At 41.7% G+C, this 24,203-nt stretch overlaps 2 protein-coding genes across 6 annotated transcripts in view; one reads left to right on the plus strand and one right to left on the minus strand.

Annotated features, from left to right (window-relative positions):
- MEGF10 (multiple EGF like domains 10) overlaps positions 1-24,203 on the minus strand; it is a 393,852-nt gene that overhangs the window by 332,112 nt on the left and 37,537 nt on the right. The gene's annotated exons all lie outside the window — the stretch shown is intronic.
- The window catches only part of C3H5orf63 (chromosome 3 C5orf63 homolog), a 33,009-nt gene continuing 18,287 nt past the window's right edge, over positions 9,482-24,203 (plus strand). For 2 of the 3 annotated variants that reach the window (XM_032627813.1, XM_032627811.1), the window contains exons 1-2: positions 9,541-9,560; positions 11,092-11,137. In XM_032627813.1, coding sequence (XP_032483704.1) covers positions 11,130-11,137 — 8 coding nt within the window. In that variant the 5' untranslated portion in view covers positions 9,541-9,560; positions 11,092-11,129. Of the gene's footprint in view, positions 9,561-11,091; positions 11,138-24,203 lie in introns of all 3 variants that reach the window. The other variant, XM_032627812.1, reaches the window with a different exon arrangement.

A 24,203-nucleotide genomic window follows, 5' to 3' on the forward strand; every position in this document is an offset into this window, starting at 1 on the left:
TTTTCACCAAGCTTATGCCAATTACTCCTGACTTGTCTCTTTGACTAACGGGGAATAACTGATCCCCACTTTCTTTCTAACATTCACACCTGCCCAAGTACTGTTATTTTTCAGTCTTTCTGCTTTTTCCCAGAAAGTAGCTAACACTCTTGATTTTAGAAAGAATCTTTTAAAATTTATTACTATTTCAAGAGATTTCTGAATCCTGGCCCACTTGACTTGCTGTTATTTTTTAAAAAATGAAATGTTTAAAACTTGAGAATGCTTTATGCCTTCAGGGTAACTGGCACCAATGAGCTAATTCAAGCTGATATATATATATTTTTTTTTTCTTTCTCTGCTCTAATCTTTTAAACATGAGTTAGCCACTGAGAGTTTGTATAGAGTTATGAGAAGATGGTCTGGGGCTTAAGGTGTGGTCAAAATGTGGATGTCAGAGAAGACTGGCACCTCTTATATCTGCTGAATAATTGTCATGAAAGGGTTGCTATGAGGACTAATAAGGGCGGAGCAGGAACTGTGGAAATAGAACCTCACACAAGAATTATAGAAAAGAACCCTGTCCAGAACGAGAGAGCCCAGCACACGGCATAGGCCTTGGGTCCAGCCTCAGAGGCCATTCCTCCAGCATGCTCAGAACTCCTGGCCCTGACATGGGTGTCTTCTCTGTGGAGGACAACTTCCCTCAGCAGACAGGAGTCATGCAGATTTAGCTTGGTTCAAGGGGGAGACAGGCTGGTTCCTGAAAGCACAAGGGGATGACTATCGGGTTTACCAAGAGGGTCCATCTTCCCTCGGCAGCCAGAGGACACGATTTCCCTGGCACAAGGTGAGAAGAAGGATGGGTGAGCCAGCTCCTTCAGGGGTAAAGAAGGCATTATCCAGGTACTCCAGCCAACAACTCACGCAGGATTCACAAAGTAGGAGAAGACCCTAGAGACTTCTTGCCTAAATATCTAACCATAATCTCATGCTGTGTTCAAAGGCTCTGGAATAATTGTTCTGCTTTTTGCTTCATTTTGCCTGAACAGCCTCAGCACTCATGAAATACCTACAATATGGGGTGAAAACCTGCACAGAGGCATAATGGATTAGCCACAAACAATGCCTTTGCCAACTGCAAATTTTCCCATTTTCTTCAAGCTGCTTACAGAAAAAACTGCTTTATTAATTATTCTAACCATTTGCCAATTACTTAGGTTTTAAGGGGGCTTTAATGTGCTTTAAAAACACATTTATGTTAAATCCCAGCGTAAATGAAGCACAGAAATAAACAGCAATGCTGTCATGTGAGATCATAGTTAATGGAGATAATGGTTCTTCCCCCACTTCTGCTATTTCACTCTGAGGATGTTAAACTGTTATCAAGATTGTCTTCCCTTCCAGGCCTCAAGGACAGATTTAATTTTGTACAATGCTCAGACTTGATGGCTAATAGCAATAATGCTAGCACAAACATCTGGACTCACTACAGGAAATCCTTTCCCTCATTTTGAGAGTCTGACGCTAACTTGAGTGAAAGGTGGGTAAGAGCTTCCATGCCTCAGCCACCAACGGAGAACTGCAATAGAAAGGTGTTCTGAGAAGGAAGGAGAGACTGACAAGAAATGAGAACTAACCTTCAGAGAACATTCTCCCGCCATCAAAGTGAGATTCCACATGAAGTTTTGTTTTTTGTTTTTTAATGCAGATTCTGATTCAGTCCATCCAGGACTGGGGCTGAGACTGCATTTCGTTTTTTGTTTTGTTTTGTTTTGTTTTCAATATTTATTTATTTATTTGGCTGCACTGGGTCTTAGTTGCGGCATGCAGGATTTTAGCTGCAGCATGCGGGATCTAGTTCCCCGACCAGGGATCGAACCTGGGCCCCCTGCATTGGGCGCACAGAGTCTTAACCACTGGACCACCAGGGAAGTCCCCACATGGAGTTTTTATATTCAGAAAATGCTAGGGCAAGAGATTTAGAAGACAGGGTTTTTAATCTTTTTCTAAAAAATATTTATTTATTTGGCTGCCTTGGGTCCTAGCTGCAGCACACAGGATCATCGTTGTGGCATGTGGGATCTTTCATTGTGGTGGGCGGGCTCTTTGTTGCGGCATGCAGGCTTCTCTCTAGTTGTGGCATGTGGGCTCTAAAGCACGTGGGCTCAGTAGCTGCAGTACGCAAATTTAGTTGCCCTGCAGCAGGTGGGATCTTAGCTCCCTGACCAGGGATCAAACCTGTATCCACTGCATTGGAAGGCAGATTCTTAACCACTAGACCACTAGGGAAGTCCCATCTTTTTTTTTTTTAAGCAACTCACAAACACTCCTAATTTAGCTAAAGTCATGCACATACCTTAAAAAGGCTGACAGTACAAAGTGAAGTGGAAGGTTTTTAATAATTGTATTTGAAACCCTGGTCCTAGCCCAATAAGATGGAGATAAGGTTGACCCAAACCCCCATGCTGGAGACTGTGGAAATCCAATAGTTCTCTGAGTATCTAGGTGTGGGGGGATTTACAGTCACAGAAGTACTTTTGTTCAGCTTTCTAGCCTCTATTGAATTGTTCTCCGTGAGGTCTCCTGTGTTTACACCCTTGGTGTCCATCACCCTAACATGGGACCCAAATCCTTCTCCATGACTCCACTTGTCATGTGCTCTCTCCCCTTTACCTCCAAAGCGTCAGCAAACACAGGTACCAGAACCTTCAACAGAAAGGTGGGAGCCAACACATGGATACAATGGGGGAGATGTTATGCAGGCTGCTACATTTTACACTGTAAGAAAAGCACTTGAAAACCCTGAATTACTCCTTTCTGCCATCCTAGCACCATTGATTTCTTACTGGCTGTATCCACCCTAGCCATTTAACCTCCCACCATTTTCTTAATCCTTCCCGCCTCCTCATCCCTGTTATGGGATGAATTATGTCCCCCCAAAGACACATTCAAGTCCTAAGCCCTAATATCTGTGGATGTGACTTTATTTAGAAATACGGTCTTTGCAGATGTAGTCAAGTTAAGACAAAGTCATTAGGGTGGCCCCTAATCCAATATAACTGATGTCCTTATGAGAAGAGGAGAAGAGGCACAGAGAAGCATGGCGAGAATGCCATGTGACCACAGAGCCAGGGAGTGGAGTGATACAGCTGCAAACCAAGACACACCCAGGATGGCCAGCCACCACCAGAAGCTAGGAAGAGGCAAGGAAAGATTCTACCCACAGCTTCTTAGAGGAAACATGGCCCTGCTGACACCTTGATTTCAGAATTCTAGCCTCCCAAACTGTGAGAGAATAAATGTCTGATACTTTAAGCCCCCACTTTGTTATGGCAGCCCTAGGAAACTAATACAATACCCGCCTCTTCCTTCTTTCTCCCTCCCTCCCACGTTCTCAGCAGAGATATTTAGCATCTCTTATGATCTTGACATCTATGCTCAGATCCTCAAATTTGCCCACCAGCAGCTGATGCATGTATTTTCCTATTTAAGGATAGTTCCATCCCTAAGAGATATCCTGGTGCCAGAGGTTAAGAAAATATTTTTTTTCTCCACTATCTCTAGTGTATTGAGATTGTAAAAACAAATAATCTGAAGCGCCCAAATCAGATTAGGAGGTCAAAACTCCACAAATCAGCTGTTGCTCTTGATCAAATAAGCCAACTCTTGCTTCATCACCATTGACAGCTTCCCGTGGTCAATAGAGAGGAAGATCCCCCTGCTTTTCAGAGCCTAGAAAGCTGGTGTGAACTGGCCTCCGCCCCGCTGCGCCTCATCCTGGACTGCTCCCCAGCGTCTGCTCTTGGCTCTGACAACACTGGCTTCTTTCACTTCCTCCTTTTCAACACATACTCCCTCCGCCCTCACACCACTGACTCTGCCGCTCCTGCTGCCTGGAATTCTTTTTCTCCGGACCCCTGCCCCAGCCGCTCTGAGCAGCTGCCTAATCATCCTCTGATCTTGCTCAACTGTCACGTTCTCTGCGAGGCCTTTCCTGACACCCCAGGACTGAGTCACATCCCACCAATTACAGACCCTTATGGCACCCACTGCTTTTCCTTACTAATGTTTATTAGCTTTTAATCATAACAGAAACTCTTTTAATTGAGCTCCTCTGGGAAATTAACTGATGTTTTCAGCTCCATCTGGAAAATGTATTGACTGATTGCCAGAGTATGATAAATGCTTGTGACTTCTGCCACCTAATACCCTCATCACTTCCACCCCACCACCTGAGCTCTAGCCTTACTAAGAGAGGGTTGTTTTTGTTCCCAAACCTGTTTATGGCAGTTGAACTTGTTTACTGTAATTATATAGTTTAATTAAATATCACATAAACTGATCGAATATGAGCATAAAAAGAGAGTCACTGTTTCTAGGAAAACTTAAGTTCAATGCTATGAAAAAACTTGAAAAAGCTGGAGAAAAAATTGCTCTTAAACTGTAGGCAAGACAAGTATAAAAGATTGAGGAAAAATAATAAAAATCTAAATGAGTTCAAATTACTCCACAAGTGTCTTTAAGTTCTCCCTCTACTTTAAAGTGTCTAAAACTGAAAATTATAGATGATATACATTTTGAGTGGGCTTTATGCAAGAAAGATAATGTAAACCTTCAGTTACCAGACTGATCCTCAAAGAAAGCACCTTGGTCCTACCAAATTTGGCAAATAAATTTTCATTTATGTGTTTTAAGTAAAAACTAATATTGTTATATATACATAAACATACATACACACACACATATACCCCTATACACATTTTAATGATTTTCCATTCTACCTGCATTTTCCAATCACCTAAGGAGCTACCAGTCTCCCTCTCATTGGATAAAGGGACTTCTACAGTAAAGATCAGTAAATATTTACTGATGTGATCATTTGATTATAGATTTGACTGTGAGTTCCATTACACCAAGGGGCATGTCTACCGGGTTCAACCCCAGAGTTCTAGCGCCTAGCACTGGAATGTACATACTCAGTAAGCATTACTCCCAATAAAGGAATGAAAGATAATTTCCCTTTACTTTGTGTTGTGCAGACATAGTAGATAATATAGCAAAATATTTAAGTAGATTTCTGAAAGGTGCTGAAAGCAGTGGAAAAAATTATCCCTCAGAACTCTTCTGAGCAGTAAGTGTTAACTTCAACCCTGGGAAGATTGTTCTTCCACAGAGTGTGGGGACGTGTTTCTTTCTGACTGATGGGCTGGCTGCCCTGTTTTGTCTGAACAGGACTCCCTGGATAGTCATGGATCTGAAGCAGGGAATGAAGGAAGCACTTTTTCCTCTTCTCTCCTCTCTTTATGCTGTGAGAAATCTATCCTCCTCCATGATCCAGGCTTAGTGAACATAACAGATGGGTTTAATCCATAAAAATGAAAAACTTTTCCCATTTCAACTCCATTTCCTGCTCCTCTAAGTAAAACAAAGCTTTCCCTGAGGAAATGATGTAAATGCACTCAAATGTTCTTAAAAGATGCCACATAGCACAAAATATTGCTATACACTAAACCACGAGTTTTTCATTTACATTTAAAAAGAAATATGAGTGTGGTAGTGGAAAAAATACAGATCGGAATTAGGACATGCTTTCACTGTGATCTCCCTCCCCAAAGCATCAATTTCCTTGTCTGGAAAATGGGCTTGGTAAAAATACACGCCCTACCTATGTTACAGCATTCCTGTGAAGGATCAAAATAAATAACACACATGAAAACTTCTAAAATACTACAAAAGGTAAAGTACATTTTTCCTGTCACTGTTATTACAAGGTCCCCACACCAGATTTCCTCAGCAGCTTCAGTCTCTGCCCTTCTCTGCCTGGCAGGGTACACACAACTCATTGCCTTTCACACAGACACAGGCCATCTTCTGTTACTGCACTTGAGAAGATGCTGGAGTCTACTGATTTTGGGGTAGACAGTCAGGTCCTGTTCCAGCAAACCTTCTGGGGAAATCCATGGAACACTCAACCTGTAACTCCTCCCATAGTCTTTTCAAGACAGATATAGAGAGGGAGCATGAGTCAAGGCCCCCGTAAAAACCATAATTTCATTGCCAGTATGGGTTTAAACTTTAACAGCTTTGGTATCCATCTGTAAAATGTCATTTCTGTTGGTTCCATCCTAGTAGTTCAAACAATAGAAAATTACAAATCCACCCCCCTCAATAAAATGTATTAAGTCTGCAGTCTCTGTATAATATATGTGCACTCAAGCTACACTAATTTATTCTACAATTACTTTTATTTTTTAGCATTTTTATTTGGCTCTTATGCTACATAATTAATGGTGTTTACATGGAAAGTTTCTCTAATGTAAATGGCATAAGTGGATTATTGAGAAAGCCTTAAAACAAATAAACATTTTTCTCCTTTTAAAATTTTCTTCACTCTCCTCTGAATGTCTGGCACAAGAGCAGAGTGTTTTAAATGTCAAGGGGAATATAGAAATCAGGCTACTGAGATCCATTCTCCCCTGGTAAGACAGACTTGTAATTCTGTTTCCTGTAATGGTTGGCCTGGGGGAGTCAACAGCGACCCCACTGACCCAACATATCCAGACTCAGAAGCCAGTCTTTTCTTTGGGAGGTTGCCACTGTTTTTCTCATGACCTTAAACATAACACAATATCTGGTCCCTACAGATGACTTCCCACAGAGTTTGCAGTACTGGGGATGAGATGTTCATGAGATAAACAAATAAGCTCACTATAAAGACCAGAAAAAAACCAGGGAAGGAAACCTACCAGGCTTCTAAATACCTCCACCATCATGATCACATCACCCAGTTGGGGCAATTACTGGGGCTGTCCCTCCTAGTCAAAGTTCATACTGCATGTTTCTTCAGTGGCAGCACAGGGCCAGTTTACTGTAAAATAGAGTTGGCATGAATGACAGTCATTAACTGTCAGGACATACATTATTTTTCTAAGGTGTTCTCAAGAGAAAGTGTTAACAACAAAAGCCATTTCTTTGCTCCTGCTCTCTAAGAGGCAAAGCCTGGCAGGAGGGAGTGAAGATGCCTCACTCCTCACCACACGTCCAGCCCTTAGGAGGTCTTGAAGGCAGCCTCGCTCCAGGCCATCGCTGGAAGAACAGGTAATGTGTTTTCTAAACTACCCTTGGAGTTAACTCAGGAGTTGCGGACCAGGCTCTACAAGGAGGCTTCCTCTAAAGCAGGCTTCTGTCTCAGAACTGACAGCAAAGCTTGCAGGGCCTTGAGATCTAAGAGACAACTCAACCCATGTGAGTTCTGAATGGATGTTCCAGAACACAGAGATCCTTACACTAGTCCTATCCAGATTCCAAGAGCATAGCTTGGAATTAGAGTCCAGACCTAGAGGACGAGATGGAGATCAAGTGCCTATGACAATGACAAGCCCATTTTGAGTGAACAAAATTGCACAAGACCCATGGCTACACTAAGACCTTCATATTCTCTCTTTTTAAAAAAATAAATTTATTTATTTATTTGGCTGCACTGGATCTTAGTTTCGGCACTCGGGATCTTCATTGTGGTGTGCGGGATCTTTAGTTGCAGCATATGCAATCTAGTTCCCTGACCAGGGATCGAACCCAGGCCCCCTGCGTTGGGAGTGGGGAGTCTTAACCACTGGACCGCCAGGGAAGTCCCAAGACCTTCATATTCTCTTAAGACTCTTACTTTTCACATCATGTGAACCATGTTAAAGTCTATATACATCTCACACTTCATAATTTTGCTATGTAAGATTTTATAATTTTGCTTTTGAAATAATTTAGCTAAAATAACTAAAATATGCTGTGATTTCTCAACACTCATCATGTATATTTAAGAACTCTCCCTCAGGAAGAGCATCTCATCTAAAAACTGTTTTCAAATATAACGAAATTGTTTTGAACACTGAATCCAGCAATTAATATAGCTGACGCAGTATTACAGTTCGTAACCATTAATAAATGTTTATTAATTTTTATTTTTATTTTTTTTTGAGGTACGTTGGCCTCTCAGTGTTGTGGCCTCTCCCGTTGCGGAGCACAGGCTCCGGACGCTCAGGCTCAGTGGCCATGGCTCACGGGCCCAGCCGCTCCACGGCACGTGGGATCCTCCCGGACTGGGGCACGAACCCGTGTCCCCCGCATCGGCAGGCAGACTCTCAACCACTGCGCCACCAGGGAAGCCCAATGTTTATTAATTTTGCTTTGGCAGATTTTTTTTTAATTTTGGAGACAATTTTTCCTGGTCAGCCTTCAGACATTTTCCCAAGCTTAGCTCATATGCCCAGCACTGTGAATCTTACACCTAGAGGTAAACTGGTCCTCTGGGCTCGCAGCACTCAGCCAAGCTCTCCCAAAGTGATTGGGCATCGATTACAGTGAGTTCTCAGGGATGCCCAGCCATTTCACGGGACTTCCACCCTCAACTAAAACAATCATGAGGAGGTCTGAACAATCCAAGAAATTCTTACTAATTAAATTCAAATTCTGAAAATTTGTGAATTTTTGGCTCTTTGGAGAAACTTACCAGTAACCAATGCTAAAAACCTTCACTGGTGGCCTTGGGTGGAGTCATTCTTCTCGTTCAGTGGATGAAATCAGGTGTCATAAATCCAATTTACAGTATTTCCATTCTCCAGCAAGAAATGAGATTTGGAAGCTGATTTGGAGTCGCATTTCTAGGAAGCTTTTCTATCACTCCACAAAGTTATGCATGTACCACCAAGGTGTTTATAACTAGACCCAAGATAACTTCTTTAAAGATAACATACCAGCAACTGTTAGGTGGAGCATACTTTGTCGATTGATTTTTTTTTCCTTTTTTAAATTTTTTTCAGATAAATTAGGTCTTATCAAAGTGTATCAACTCCAAAATAATCATAGTCTGTTGACAGTCACAAAATCCCCTCTTTTGTTAGCACATGTTGAAGTGATAAAGTTAGAATTTGAAAACTCTACTTTCTAGATGTGCCCTCTAAAAGTTATCACATAACCAATGTGGTTTGTTTAGGGGATTCATTCCTGACGTTGGTTTGTTTTGTATCTTCTCTTAAAGCATTGAATACATACTGAGGGCATAGTGGTAAGCTCAGGGATACCGACATCAGACTGCCTCGGGTGGAATCTCAACTCTGCCATTTTCTAGTTCTGAGAACTAGGGCAAGCTACTAAGCCTCCATTTCTTCTTCTGTAAAATGGTACTAACAATACTTAATAGGATTATTCGCAGTATTAATCAAGTTATGAACGTAAAGCTGATGGTGAGCAATCAATAAGTGTTAGTTTTGAGTATTACTCATTATTTTCTCACACCGGAGGCTCGTTATTAATGGTTCCCAAACATGCCAGGTCACTTTTCCGTGGACTTTTTTTTTTAAACAGTGTGGCCTTGGTTCTTGTATCTCTCTTTTCATGCGTAACAGCCCAAGCGCGGCCACCCTTCAGAGGAACGATCGGCTCAGAGCTGGGATCCACTGATGCCAGCCCGAGCGGCTGCGGGCCGGGGCGGAAGTGCGGGGCGGAAGTGCGGGGCGGGCGCCTGCCGGCCGGGGCGAAAGTACCGGCGCACAGCGGAAGCGGCGACCCGAGCAGCCGAAGCTCAGGTGGGTGCCGGTGGTCGGGTGCCGGCAGTTGGGCGCTCGCGGGGCCCCCCCTGGAGTCGGCACGCGGGCTGGAGAGGGGGGCACGGGAGCCCCGCACTGTGCCGCACGCTGCCGATTTCGATTGTCACTACAGGAAATTTAATTAAACCGGGAGCCATAAATCCGTGAACCTCTGGGGGCAAATTATAAGCGTGAGTGTGTGTGTGTGTGTGTGTGTGTGTGTGTGTGTGTGAGCGCGCGCGCGCGATGGCGCTCTGGGAAGTGAACAGAATCACGGGTGGAAAAGGTAGCTTTTTAAGAAGCAGCAGAAAACATCACAACTTCATGTTTCTTCCGTGATTCACAGATGCCCTGCTTCGGATTTATTCGAGTTTTATGAAGTGGTAATATAATCTCGACTGGCTGAGATGACTGCCTTTTTAAATAAATATTTTTGAGCAACCATGTTGATCTTTAATTGAGGGCTGAAAGGTTTAATCGTGGGTGCTGGCAGGAGCACTGTGAGTCCTGGGGCTCTCTGGACCTCCTGTCTGCCTTTGTTGGGCAAAAGCAGCCCTCTGGGTGCTGAACCATGAGAGAATAAATCAGAGACTGTACAGTTCTCAAATACTTAGCCTTGTCAGTCACCCCTGACAAATACCCCTCATACAATTTTTTTAAGTAAGTCCAGAGTTACAAAAAGTCTCTACTAAATTGCTACTAACATGAATAGGCAAGTGTCTGTTTCTAAGGCTGTTCTGTTGAAGAACAAAGAGTTTTTTGCCTGGCAGATCTTTATTCTTGTTTCTTAACAGAAAGTGTTTTACATCGTACTTTATATTTTAGAGCACTTAAATCCACAGCATGGCCCAGCTAAGCCCCAAGGTTCTCAGCTCCTCCAGGACAGGGATAGTGTCTAAGATCTGTTATGCCCCCCACACTTTCTAGCACATTCCCCAGCATAAGCACCTCTCCTTAACCACACATTACCTTGGTTAGGCAGCCATGAGAGCCATGTCTCAGTGTGGGACTGCTAAAGATGAAGTGGCTATTAGAGGCCACAGTCTTCTCATTTACTAATTATCTCAGGAATACTGTGTGAAAATGCTTATGAAGCTGTCTACCAGTATTTATAGCTGTATGCATTGAGATTTAAAACACTTGGAAAAAGAGGTGTGCCCTGGAAATACTGAGTGGTTATAGTAATATTGGGGGTAAGGCAGAACTAATCATGGTTCTGTGTGAAATGTCGTAGCCTAATAACCTGGGTCCTGTTCTGCTGAGGAATTGCCTGGAAGCAAAAAGGTCCTGTTGTGAAAATTAAGGTTGGCGGGGCTAGTGCTTTAGAAAGGTAGACTGCAGAGTTTCTTTCTTCGTGCTTATTGTGGTTAGTAGTAGCTACCTGCCAAGGAAGGATCAATACTTTTATGTCTCCTTTATCTGAGGAAAATATGGCTATGTGGTTTTCTTTAGATGGATTGATGGCAGGTAAGGAAATAGGAGGATTTTCCAACTTGGGAATTTATTGGACTGTATTTCTATTTTATTCCAGATGCCTGGTTCTCACGGACTCTTAAGTACCCAGAGGCAATGTGGAAGTATGCCTTCAAAATAAGGGTTTTTTTTATTATTAAGGTTTTTGTATTTCATAACATGTGCATACATACGCCAGCTGGCTGATGCATTTAGTTACTCTAATGCCAGGGCTCAGGGTTTCACACGTAGCAGAACCTTGAAGAGATCTGGTACAAGTAGTACTTTTTTTTTATGTTCCTTATTTTAAATCTAATTTTGCCACTGCTTTATTCAAGGAGTGTACATCAGAGGAAGCCAAAAGCCAGCTGGAATAGTTCCTGCATGCAGTTTTAATATTGTTTGCAATTATTTTGAAGGGGAGAAACTATCTGGATCCAGGGATGTGTAGCTACACAGGTAGCAGGGACTAGGTGAGCTTCCTTCATCCTTCCCCTAGTATCACATAGCAAGTTTGAGAGACAAAATTATTTGAGGAAGAATATGCAAAGTGAAAGGTTTGGGCTAAGTTTCACGTAGATATTATTCCACATCCCTACCTTCCCATCTCAGTTACAGCCGCAGAGGACTGGAGGCATGAAAACATTACTCTCTTTTCATTCCAATCCTTACCCAAGATAAGATTTCCAGAGATGGAGGCAAATTCAAAATACCTTCTATTTTAAGAAAGGATTTCAGAGCATTTTACCAGTAATATCTAGTAATAACCATTTTACTGCTATAGGCTTCATCAGTTTGGTATTGTATTATTTGTAAATCTTTCCCCTACCCTAGGTGTGTCCTTAAGGGCAGGGAAAGTATCTTAATCACTTTTATATTTCTAGTATCTGGCACGGTGCCTGGCACATAACGAACACTCAGTACATGGTATAGAAAGGAGGCTGGATCTATAAGGAGTATGAAAGCATCACTGGGAATGCAACAAGGTAGAGAAAAGAATATAAAGCAGTAACCTTTCAAGGAGCTACCAGTGCAGTTATAAATGCTGCAGTTACTAATGCCTCGATAAACAGCTTGGAGTAGGGAAGGGCATATTTGAAAATCTACAGATGGTCACCAAACTGCCTTCCAAAGAGATCTAGCCTGATCAGTTTGCATGGTCTTTGTTATACTGAATAGAGTATGCAAACTAAAAGGCCCCACCAGCCCCCTTTCCACTCTCTCTCAAGGCCTGCCATGCCCAGCTCCTCACCCAAACACCTGTTGAGTGAATATTTGAAAAGTATCCATTTGAAGGTATGCCAAATTATTAGCTTACCTAGGCCACTAATATCTTGGTTTGGTCCTGCCTTAAGGATAAAGGACTTACGTTTGTTCACTATTTTAAGGCTAGGTTACCCAAATAATATTGAAGGAAAGCCACAATCATCTTTTCTACTTTACTAACATTTCAAAAGAGTTCAAAGTTGACAGCTTTTTGTATTGTAATAGGGCAGGCATGTGGTATATGCTGCTTCCTTCTGTTGCCAATGGAATTCCAACAGAAACCAGAATGTTACTACTGGAAACAGATGAACTTCCTCTCATTGTTCCAGTACTTTTTCATATTAATCATGAAATAATGGGGAAGTGGCTTCTACTTTAGTCAGAGGGAAGGACATAAGACTGAATTATTTAATTTTTTTAACTCTTTTCTTCTTAAAACATGTAGTTCTTCTAGTCAGCCAAGAGAAAGGATACTGTTATTTAATAGAAATTTAGTCAGCCAAAGCAGCTTAGGATATAGACTGGAAAAAAAAAAATGAGAGCGTTCTAAATTCAGCTCTGTTTCTCCAAGTTTGAAAATAAAGTTAATCTGTATCATCTTAGATTTAGAGATCAGAACCTCTTTCTTATAGTAAAAGAATTCTGCCTTCCGAAGCTGAGAGTTTTCCTCATTCTCTCCATCCTTAAATTAAATCTTAAACAAAATGTGATATCTGTTATTCAGTATACTCTGAGGACTCATGTATAAAACTTTTTGAGACTTTTTTTGGAAAAAGGGGGTTGAACTTGGAGGTCCCTTGCAGTTCTGAGAATTCTGTGTTGGTCTCATCATACATAAAAATAGGCACTGTTCAAAGAGAAATATAGAGAAAAAAAATTGCAGTATAAAAGGCTTTGGTAAAACAGTTTCTTTATCCATAAAGCAAGGGAAATCTCCAAAGTGTCTTGGCATCCAGTTCCAAAATATTAAGATTTTCTATCAGTGACAAGTTTTAAGTAACAGAATAGGACTCAGAGAATTGCAGAATCTCACATAACTGAGGGTAGCTGAGGCATGACCTCAAGAGTGGATAGTTCCCAACATTCAGGTATTAGTGTCACAAGTCCAAAGAAATGCTGGATTTAATATCTCAAATGTTCCAAGGTCATTTGCTACAAAATGGCTAAAAATGAATGAAGCATCTTTCAGGTCTTGTGTGGTCATGTGGATAACGCGCCTCTTAGGCAAGATGAATTGGAAATGGTGGAGTATTAGTGACAAATGGAAGGCATTGCCTGGGTGGATGGAGTTTGACTTGCAAACAGTTACTTTTAGAAATGAAGTTGTGTGCTTTTTAAATAGCAAGGAAACTGGCATTACTAGCTGGGCACAATAAGACTAAGATGTTTTAATGAAATTGCCTTCTTTCTGGGTCAGTATTAAGTATCAGATATACCTTCAAAGGGAATGGGTCATTTTGGTTAAGAAGGATAATGTGGAGAGGAGGCTGCATAATTCCTTATGTACTTTGTTCCCATCCCTTGAACTAGCATGATTTTGCCGTCATCTTAAATGCTATCTTTATGGAATGAGGGAATTTTCAAATTGGTTTTTAAATTCTATTAAGCCCTCATGTATGATATAACCCAACCACATTATTCAGGCTTTCTTGGCTTTCAGCTTTGCAGCCATTAAGTCTTTTTTTAACATCTTTATTGTAGTATAATTGCTTTACAACGGTGTGTTAGTTGCTGCTGTTTAACCAAGTGAATCAGCTATACATATACATATATCCCCATATACCCTCCCCGTTGCGCCTCCCTCCCACCCTCCCTATCCCACCCCTCTAGGTGGTCACAAAGCACCAAGCTGATCTCCCTGTACTATGTGGCGGCTTCCTACTAGCTAGCTATTTTACATTTGGTAGTGTATATATGTCCATGCCACTCTCTCACTTCATCTCAGCTTACCCTTCCCCCTCCCCGTGTCCTCAAGTCCATTCTCTACATCTGCATCTTTATTCCTGTCCTGCCCCTAGGTTCATCAGAACCATTTTTGTTTTTAGATTCCATATACATGTGTTAGCATACGGTATTTGTTTTTCTCTTTCTGACTTACTTCACTCTGTATGACAGACTCTGTAGGTCCATCCACCTCACTACAAATAACTCAGTTTCATTTCTTTTTATGGCTGAGTAATATTCCATTGTGTATATGTACCACATCTTCTTTATCTGTCTGTGGACACTTAGGTTGCTTCCATGTCCAGGCTATTGTAAATAGAGCTGCAGTGAACATTGTGATGCATGTCTCTTTTTGAATTATGGTTTTCTCAGGGTATATGCCCAATAGTGGGATTGCTGGGTCATATGGTAGTTCTATTTTTAGTTTTTTAAGGAACCTCCATACTGTTCTCAATAGTGGCTGTATCAATTTACATTCCCACCAACAGTGCAAGAGGGTTCCCTTTTCTCCACACCCTCTCCAGCATTTATTGTTTGTAGAATTTTTGATGATGGCCATTCTGACAGGTGTGAGGTGACACCTCATTGTAGTTTTGATTTGAATTTCTCTAGTGATTAGTAATGTTGAGTATCCTTTCATGTGTTTGTTGGCAATCTGTATATCTTCTTTGGAGAAATGTCTATTTAGGTCTTCTGCCCATTTTTAGATTGGGTTGTTTGTTTTTTTGATATGGAGCTGCATGAGCTGCTTGTATATTTTGGAGATTAATCCATTGTCAATTGCTTCGTTTGCAAATATTTTCTCCCATTCTGAGGGTTGTCCTTTTGTCTTGTTTATGGTTTCCTTTGCTGTGCAAAAGCATTTAAGTTTCATTAGGTCCCATTTTTTTATTTTTGTTTTTATTTCCCTTTCTCTAGGAGGTGGGTCAAAAAGGATTTTGCTGTGATTTATGTCATAGAGTGTTCTGCCTATGTTTTCCTCTAAGAGTTTTATAGTGTCTGGCCTTACATTTAGGTCTTTAATCCGTTTTGAGTTTATTTTTGTGTATGGTGTTAGGAAGTGTTCTAATTTCATTCTTTTACATGTAGCTGTCCAGTTTTCCCAGCATCACGTATTGAAGAGCAGCCATTATGTCTTAATAGTACTGAACATTGTTGCACACTCTGAATTCAGAATATGCCTCTGCCCTAGGCCAGATGCTGAGTCAGTATATTTAAGGTTGAGGATAAGGGGAGGGGTACAAGTGTGCAAGCCCCACTGTGTTAACAAGAATTAGTCCAGAATCCCCTTTGGACCCCTGGGTGCTAGAGGGAGTGTATAGTAACAGTATATTACTGTTCTTTTTTTTTTTTTTGCGGTACGTGGGCCTCTCACTGTTGTGGCCTCTCCTGTTGTGGAGCACAGGCTCCGGACGTGCAGGCCCAGCGGCCACGGCTCACAGGCCCAGCCGCTCTGCAGCATGTGGGATCTTCCCGGACCGGGGCACGAACCCGTGTCCCCTGCATCGGCAGGCGGACTCTCAACCACTGCGCCACCAGGGAAGCCCTATATTACTGTTCTTGATCAGCATCTTCATTTTATTTTTCTTAGCTGAATGTTTTTCTGGAAACCAACCCCATTACCAAGTAGACTCCTCTGAAGCAATGATCTGGAAAATGTGACTGCTAAGGTCCAAAGATTCTAAAACAAACTCTTGCTTACTCTGAAGATTCCTCCTCCCTTTCATTTCACATTTGTCAGCTTGCTATAGGTCTAGGCAAACACAGCAGCACTTCTGGACATGGAGGAGAATGCCAAGATGATGAGGGTCTGCCATTAAAAATCATTCTTTAAATGTGTCCATCAATAAGAAAGAAACACATTATTCTTCCTTTTCAGAGGCACTTTTCCATCTCAGATGCTCAAACAGTTGCAAGATCAGTGTCCAGGCACCCTAATGTCACCTCCCCCATTTTCCTGCTGGGTCTTTTCTGATGCCAAGGCTTTCCAGTTATGACTGAGGAGCTAGAGAAGCGAGTTTGCAAAGAGCAAGTCCATTTACACTTCTGCCCAGATCTGTGTATGAATTTTGGTCCTCTTTTAATGGCCTAGCATTTTAGACTCCTACAGGTAACTACTTTCAAGCCTTTCTTTGGAGACCTTTGACGTCTTGAGCTATTGCCATGGCATTTCTTCTGTATGTGGTTTCCCCTTCTCTGATCTGGAAGATATTTAAAAAGCAGAGCCTATGTGCAGAGTTTCTCCTAGTCTCTAAAACGACAGAACAGGACAGGGGGTTGTATTTCCATTTTACAGTTGATGAAACAGGCTTAAAGAGATGAGGAACTGCCTAGCATCAGAGAACTAATTAGTGGAATTGCCTGTCTTTGGGGTTTATATTTATGAAATCTGCACACAGAAATGCACCCAGGTATTCAAACATGCTGAATAACAACTGAAACTCTGTAAGAAAGAGTAACTTTAAAGCTCTAGATGAAGAATCATACCATTTGTGCTTAATTCCCCTGACGAGTTCATGGGAACTATGTTCATTTAAATTTACTTTGACCTCTCTATACAATTTATTCAAAAATACTTTGGAACAAGTTTTGTCTTTAAAGATTATTTATAAATCCAACTTTACCACTGCCTAGGCAGCTTCTGTTTTGATGTACAAGGGTTGGGTTGAAGATATCATTGGTAAAATAATAGTGGTACTGAATTTTCTCTTTCTTGAAAATATAAAGGCAGGTATTGGGAAGGAGCAACTGGAAGGGAAGTGACTTTTGTTCAGAACCTATCAAGGGGAAACCTCTACCCCTTGCAAACTGAATTTCAGTATCCTGTTCTGTAACTATGTGAGACCTGAGTAAGGTAAGCCAGTACCTGGTGCCGAGGTATTTGCTGGTCTAGGTATTCAGTCTTAGGAGAAGATAAATATGCTGCATCTTTAATCAGTGATATCATGTCTTAGGAATTCCTATTTAAGTAATGTTCACAATCTGAAGTTTTCAGCTATTTCTGTTTGAAATATTTTTCAGTTTTACAGTTCCCTATTTCTGAGACTATTATGCCTGAGTTTTAAATCTTCCTTTTGGGGCCAGTAAAAGCACATTTCAGTCAGTAGAAACATCATCATTATCATTATTAGTAACAATACCTTATTTTTTGTATTATTTAGTAATAAATAGTTAAGCCTTATTTCTCTATTCTGCTTTTTAACTTATACAATGATTTTTACATTTATTATCTCTTTTTAAGACACCCAACCAAATTTTGCTTTTACTCTTCTCCCCTACCCCACTGCCTCCATCCTCAGAAATATCCCCTTTTACTTAAGATGTGAAATTAGGCAAGATTCAGACAAGGTAGTTCATTTTAGGGGTAGGCATTGGTTGGCAGGTTTCATTCTTTTGGAGCAACATGAGACGCATCTCATCTGATTTGTGGTAGCTTCTTTGACTACCCCTATTCTAGTCCAAGCCCTTATCACTCTTTTTGACAGTGGGCCACTCCCCTCTCTCTGGAGACACTTTCTCCTGTTGGCTTCCATGATGGCCCACTTTTCTGATTTCCCTCCTACCTCACCAACATTTCTACCTCCTTTGCTGGCTCCTCTCTACCCAACTTCTGATGTTGGATTGCCTCAGAGATTTGTCCTGGGTCCTCTTCTTTTTCTCTGCTATTTAGATGGTCTCATGATCTCAGGTGTAATTACAGCCCTTAAACTGAGGGAGTCTCGAAATTTTATCTTCAGCCTTGGTTTTTCTCCTGACTACCAAACCTGTACACGCGACTTTCTACTTGAGTCTCAGCTTGTCCCTCACTGAGCTCCCAGACCCACACATCCCTGAATCTGTTCCTGCCTCAGCTGCCACTTTAGTAAATGGCACTGCCACCCACCCAGCAGCTCAAAACCAAAACTAGAATAGTCCTTACTGTCATTTTTAATTCCTCATATCCAGTTCATTGGCAGGTCCTTTTGGCCCTGTCCACACCACCCTCCTTTCTCACCTGGACTACAGCAGTAGCCCCTAACTGGGTCCCTGCTTCCACTCTTGACATCCATTCTCACACAGCATTAAAGTCATCTTTTTAATATGTACATGAGGGACTTCTCTGGTGATCCAGTGGTTAAGACTTCACCTTCCAATGCGGGGGGTGAGGGTTCGATCCCTGGTCAGGGAGCTAAGATCCCACATGCCTCGTGGCCAAAACACCAAAACATAAAACAGAAACAATATTGTAACAAATTCAATAAAGACTTTAAAAATGGTCCACATCAAAAAAAAAGTCTTTTAAATAAATAAATATAAAATGTACATGAGACCCATCACTTCCCTCCTCTAAATCTAACTGTGTGAAAATAGAACCTCAGTTCTTTAACATAGCCTGTGAGGCCTTAGGTGATCCAACCCCCGCTGACGGGTCTCCTCCACTCTTCCCCTTGCTTACTGTGCTTTAGCCACATGGTCCTTTCTGTTTCTTCCACAAAGTCAAGGTTGTCCTTACCCCAGAGTCTTTGCACTTACTGTTCCCTCTCCCCAAAATGCTCTTCCTTCAGATCTTTGTACCTTCTCAGCCTTTAGCCTCAGCAAAAATGACACCTGCTCAGAGCATTTTATTTAAAGGACCTGCCTTAGTCACCATCACATCACCTTGTTTCACTCCCTCCCCTCTGCTTACCACTGTCTGATGTTGAGAGACATAAAAGAGTCTCTTTAACTTCCCTATAATATGGACCCCATGAGGCCAGGGACCTGACTTTTCTGTTCACCACTGAACCCAGTACCTATGAGTATCTAAGACATGGAAAACAGTAGGTAATTGTTGAATGAATGATCTCATCCCACACCTGGATTTTCATAATTGAACTCTTTCCTGTCACCATTCTTCTTTCCTTTGCAGCCATCCTGCTCGCTGCTGCCAGATCAATCTCCTAAAACACCGATTTTATCACATCACTCTCGTTTAAAACCCTTCATTGGCTCCCATCCAAAAGGCCACAGCATTCCTACTTCATGCCTTTGTGTCTAACCCTGGCTTCGGAATGCTTCCCCTTTTTCTACGTATCGAAATCCTACATGATTTAGGATCCTTCTCTCGTGAAACCACTTCCAGTCTCAGCCCACAGTACTCTTCCTTTCTCTTATGACATTTAAAGTTGCCCATTAGATGTCCCTGTTGTGATCTCTCTTGTATTTATATTGTTTCAGTGAGGAATTTAACTCCCTCCTCCTGAATCTGCTGGAGTACATCTCTCTATAATTCTTGTTGCTTGTATCCAGAATGTGGAGTTGATTTCTCCATGTGGGAGTTTTATTTGGAGGGAAAGAAATGGACTAAACACCAGACAGGATGAAGAAAAAACAATAATGGCTTATTTTGCTAAGAATTTGAAGCAGTGAGGGGGGGATATGGGGGCAGAGTGTATGTACCAAGTGATGGATATGTAAATGCCATATACCTTCAGTGAAATTATAATCTTACTGGTTAGGCCAGGCCCACACTTCAAATAGTTAGAAAACTTTTGCAGAAATCAGTGTGTTGAATGCAAATTAACAGAGCACCCATTGCATTCAAACAGTGTAGTAGAGACATCCAGATACTTGGAAACCTCACAGTCATGGTAATAATTTAAAAAAAAAAAAAAAGGGGTTTTGTCTGTAGGAACTCATATGACCAGTCATTCCTTTCTGGGACTGATTCTCCACAGGCTTCTCTGCCCCCCATGTGGTAAACCTGTTGGCACTGAAGCCTGGAAGTAGAAGCTGCAGGGAATGTCTGCTCAGGGTTTCACGTGTTATGTGGGATCAAATCAGCAGTCCAAATGCATAGCCAGGCGAGGCTGTGGTGATCATTTCGCAATGTATGCAAATATCAAATCATTATGTTTTACACCTGAAACTAATATAATGTTATTAAAAAAAAAGAAAGAATGAAGCTGAGCATGAGGCCATGTACAAGTGGGCCCACAGGTGGGTGGTGAGCTGGGATCCTTGTAATATCATGTCTGAGTTGGTGCTACCTCCTTGGCAGTTCCCCTGGCTGGGTACCCTGACTGCTGTGGCTGAGGTGCTGAAAAAGCACCTGAGATCTCACGCACGCAGGGAGAGAGGGCCCCGCTCCAAGGTTGCCTTCACCCCCTACCCTCTGTTTCTGTTCTATAGCCTCATTCTGACCCTGCTTAGCCCCTTGGAATTGAACCCTCAAGTATCTGCTCAATTTACAGCTTTGATTGTGTCTCTATATGCTGCGTGTCCTTGTCACTCTTGGCTCCACACTTGGACCCAAGATCCTAGGGTAGGCTCTCACTTGTTTGGGAGAGAGGGAAGTTTGGACACAGCTGACTGACCAAAAGCATGTAAGACCACTGGGGAGGCATCATTTGTCCCTGTTTCCCTGGATTAGGTAGAGCCCAGTGACCCAGATGAGTCCCCTAAGAGCAACCTCACCTCATTACATAAACTTTCAGCAATCTAAAATAATGGATTTTGTTCCCAAGAGAGGGATGTGTTTGTGTTTGTGTGTGTGTGTGCGCACATGTGTTTCTAGTCATTGTGTAAAAATAGGAATGCTGTACTTAGATGATAAAGAATGTGAAATGGAGCACTTAACATCTCACATGGCATAAATGATGGGATGGAAGCCCTGAGCCTCTCTTTCTGGAACACAGGTTCAGCGAGAGTGACGGTAATAGTGTTTGTAAATAGTGTTGTAAAGTGTAGTGTAAATTTACATTGTATTCTTGTGAAGAAGCTCCAACATTATCTGTTAATAATGAAGGCAGTACCTGAGTTTATATAAACTTTTTGATTTTGCACATGAGCTAAGAACACTGCAGCTTGCTGATGAGGGATCATATGAGCTTGGAGATTTGGTGTGCTCAAGGACTCTTCATATGAATAAAATTTCTGGTCGGTGAAGGTCAGTTTCTCTACTCAAGCAAGAACAATGTTGTTTCCCTTCTAATCAGACACACACAGCATTTGAAGAATCCAAGAACCCCACATAAGTGATGTGCAGCCGTAGCCTGGGCGGCTCCTCATGCAAGAAATGAATAATCCTTAATAAAGGCTCAAATGACCCTGGCTTCTTTCTATGCAATAATCAGTTGTTTTAATGGTATGTCCTTCAGTGCTTCACAGGGAAAATTCTATATCTTGCTTCAAGGAGGGCTGAATTGGTCCAGTGAGTCCTCCTCCATGTTGTTATTTGATTCTGCCATAAAGACCACTGAAGTCGGCCTCAGTTTTGTTGAAAAGCCAGCATTCCCTTTCTCTTTCAGGGTGATCCATGCCTCTGAGCGGCAGTGGACTTGAAACAGCAGGAGTCACCATCTTTATTGTTAGGCTGTGGAATTTGTTTTAGGCACATTCTAAATCCAGTCTTATGCTTTTTTTTTTGTCTGTGACAAGGTGACCCAGTTGTGCTTCTTTGATATTATGAACACATCTCTTTTTGCTCATATCACAGAGGCATGTAACAAATACAGAGGATAAAATTGTGTCCTCTGTGTATAGTAAGGACACACTTCATGACTAAATTCAGTGACATAATCAAAATGGTGCTGTCCGCCCACAGTCATGAGCCAACAGGCATAGACCGCCTTTCAGACTATTCTTATAGTGCTGAGATACTGTTCAAAATAATAGAACTAATGAAAATGTCACATTGTCAGAGTAGCCAATATTAAGATTTTACTTCCAAGAAAGCATGATGGGGTGGACTGTGACACTGACAGCAGTGGTGTTAGGGTTTGGGGTGTTCTAGTTGAGTGTATCATTTTCATTTTACTTTTTATTTCTAGAACAAAGTGAACTCCAGAACTTAGCCATAATATCTTATTTCTGCCTAGGAGAGGTATGGGAATTCTTTTTTGTGTCAGACTCTAATATAATTTTATAATACAGTGCCAACAAAGAATAAGTTAATTTAACAGTGTGGTAAAACGCACGTGCCCTAGTGCGCTAGAGCATTTGGAAATATGCAGGTAGTAAAATTGCATAATGCTAATGCATTTCTCAGTAAACAAATGTGCCATGTTTAAGTGATTAAATACATATTTAAAAAAAGGAGAAATAGAGACTAACATGGAAAAGAGAACTAGTTTTAAACAAGATGGTTGTGGCATCTCTGAAGACTTTACTTAGCTTTTTGGGTTGGTTGAACAAGTATTCTAGCAAATCTGGAATGAAGAGCAACTCTATTTACTCTGACAGGTTTTATTTGTCTTGGTTGCAACCAAGACCACATGCTGTGTTTTGTCATGTTGGAAATACTAAAGCAGATTTCCATTGTGAATGTGAATTTTTTTTTTTTAACAAAAGCCTTAACACCTCAGTCTCAACTCAGTTAGGTGAAAGCAGTAAGTTTTCCATTCCTTACCAGCCTGACATCAATAAATCTTAAATCCCTCCACCAAAAGCACACAGCTGCCGTTCACTGTCCTGGTTGTAACCTTAGGTCACTGCCTTAGATAGCCTGCTCTTTCTCATTTCCAAGAGCTATCTTTCTACCTTTACTCTCACAAAACTGATTTTTAAAATTTTCTTTCTCCTTCATTTTATACAGTTTCTTTAACTTCATACCCTAGGAGGGTGTGCCACTGTTGGCGTAAACCAACGATGCAGAAATTTCTACCTGTCGTAAACATGGCTAGCATTCCATTGATACTTCCCCTTCCTTTTTTTTTTTTTTCTTTTTTTTTGCGGTACGCGGGCCTCTCACTGTTGTGGCCTCTCCCGCTGCGGAGCACAGGCTCCGGACACGCAGGCTCAGCGGCCATGGCTCACGGGCCCAGCCGCTCCGCGGCATGTGGGATCCTCCAGGACCGGGGCACGAACCCGCGTGCCCTGCATTGGCAGGTGGACTCTCAACCATTGCACCACCAGGGAAGCCCTCGCCTTCCTTTATATCCTCTGTAGACAGAGCCATGTTTGGAAGCTATTGTCTCCAACCACATTCACCTATTGGAGTGTTGGTTCTGCTGAATTTATGGAACATATATATACCAGGGCTTATCACTTAGTTGAAAGCAGCACAGCATATTGTGAAATTGTTTAGATCCATTTTCCTCCTTAGAATAATGCTGGGTTCTTGTAAAATCCTTATCACATTCCTTTTTTATGCATTATCAGGACCATTTAGTTAGCAGGGAGATCCAGGGAGAAGTGGAAGACTAAGGATTTAAGAGAGAAGGAAAGATTATAGTTTTCACAGATCAGAATCCAATCCTTTTGTCCCATCTTCTTTACTCTTTTTTGTTATGGATTTAGTGCTTTTCTCTAAAGTCATATCATTCTGTTTGAAATGAGTTTAAAGCTAATCTTATGCTGAGAAGCCTGCTCACCAGTAGAGATTAGTACATAATTATTACAGGCATGCTCTCTGGAGCAGAGCAGGAGGAGATTCAAGGTGGTGGTGAAGGGGCTGGGACCAGCTGCAGCACCCTGGCCTGCATCTTGTGGACACCGTGAGGAGCACTGACTTTTAGTTAGCATATGAGATCCGCCCACATAGTGACTGCTGTGCACACTGAGTGTCTGATCAGGGTTAGAGGTGAGACTAAAGATGGAGGGAAAGGCTCACTCCAGTACTATTAACATTCGAACAACTATTTGAACACCTACTATGTACCAGGTTAATTGTAGATGCTCGGGAATATTGGGGTGAACAAGTATCTGCTCCTATGGAACGCATGTTGTAGTAGAGGGGCCATATAGGTAAAGAAATAATTTTAGATAGTGAAGGATAAAAGAAAACCGCAGCAAGATACGAGGAAGAAGAGTGGTGGACTGGCCCACATTGGTGAGGTATTCACTAAGGCATCTCTAAGGAGGTGACATAAGCCCAGGCCAGATGAGAAGCTACTTAAGAGTTTTTCATGCAGAGGAACAGCAAGTACAGAAATCCTGATGAAAAAATGATCTTTGGTTATTCAAGGAACAGAAAGAGAATCTTTGTGCTGCAAGTTGCCAAGATAAGGGAGGGGAAACTGA

This window comes from Phocoena sinus, chromosome 3 (genome assembly GCF_008692025.1).
Source record: "Phocoena sinus isolate mPhoSin1 chromosome 3, mPhoSin1.pri, whole genome shotgun sequence".
Classification (NCBI taxonomy): Eukaryota; Metazoa; Chordata; class Mammalia; order Artiodactyla; family Phocoenidae; genus Phocoena; species Phocoena sinus.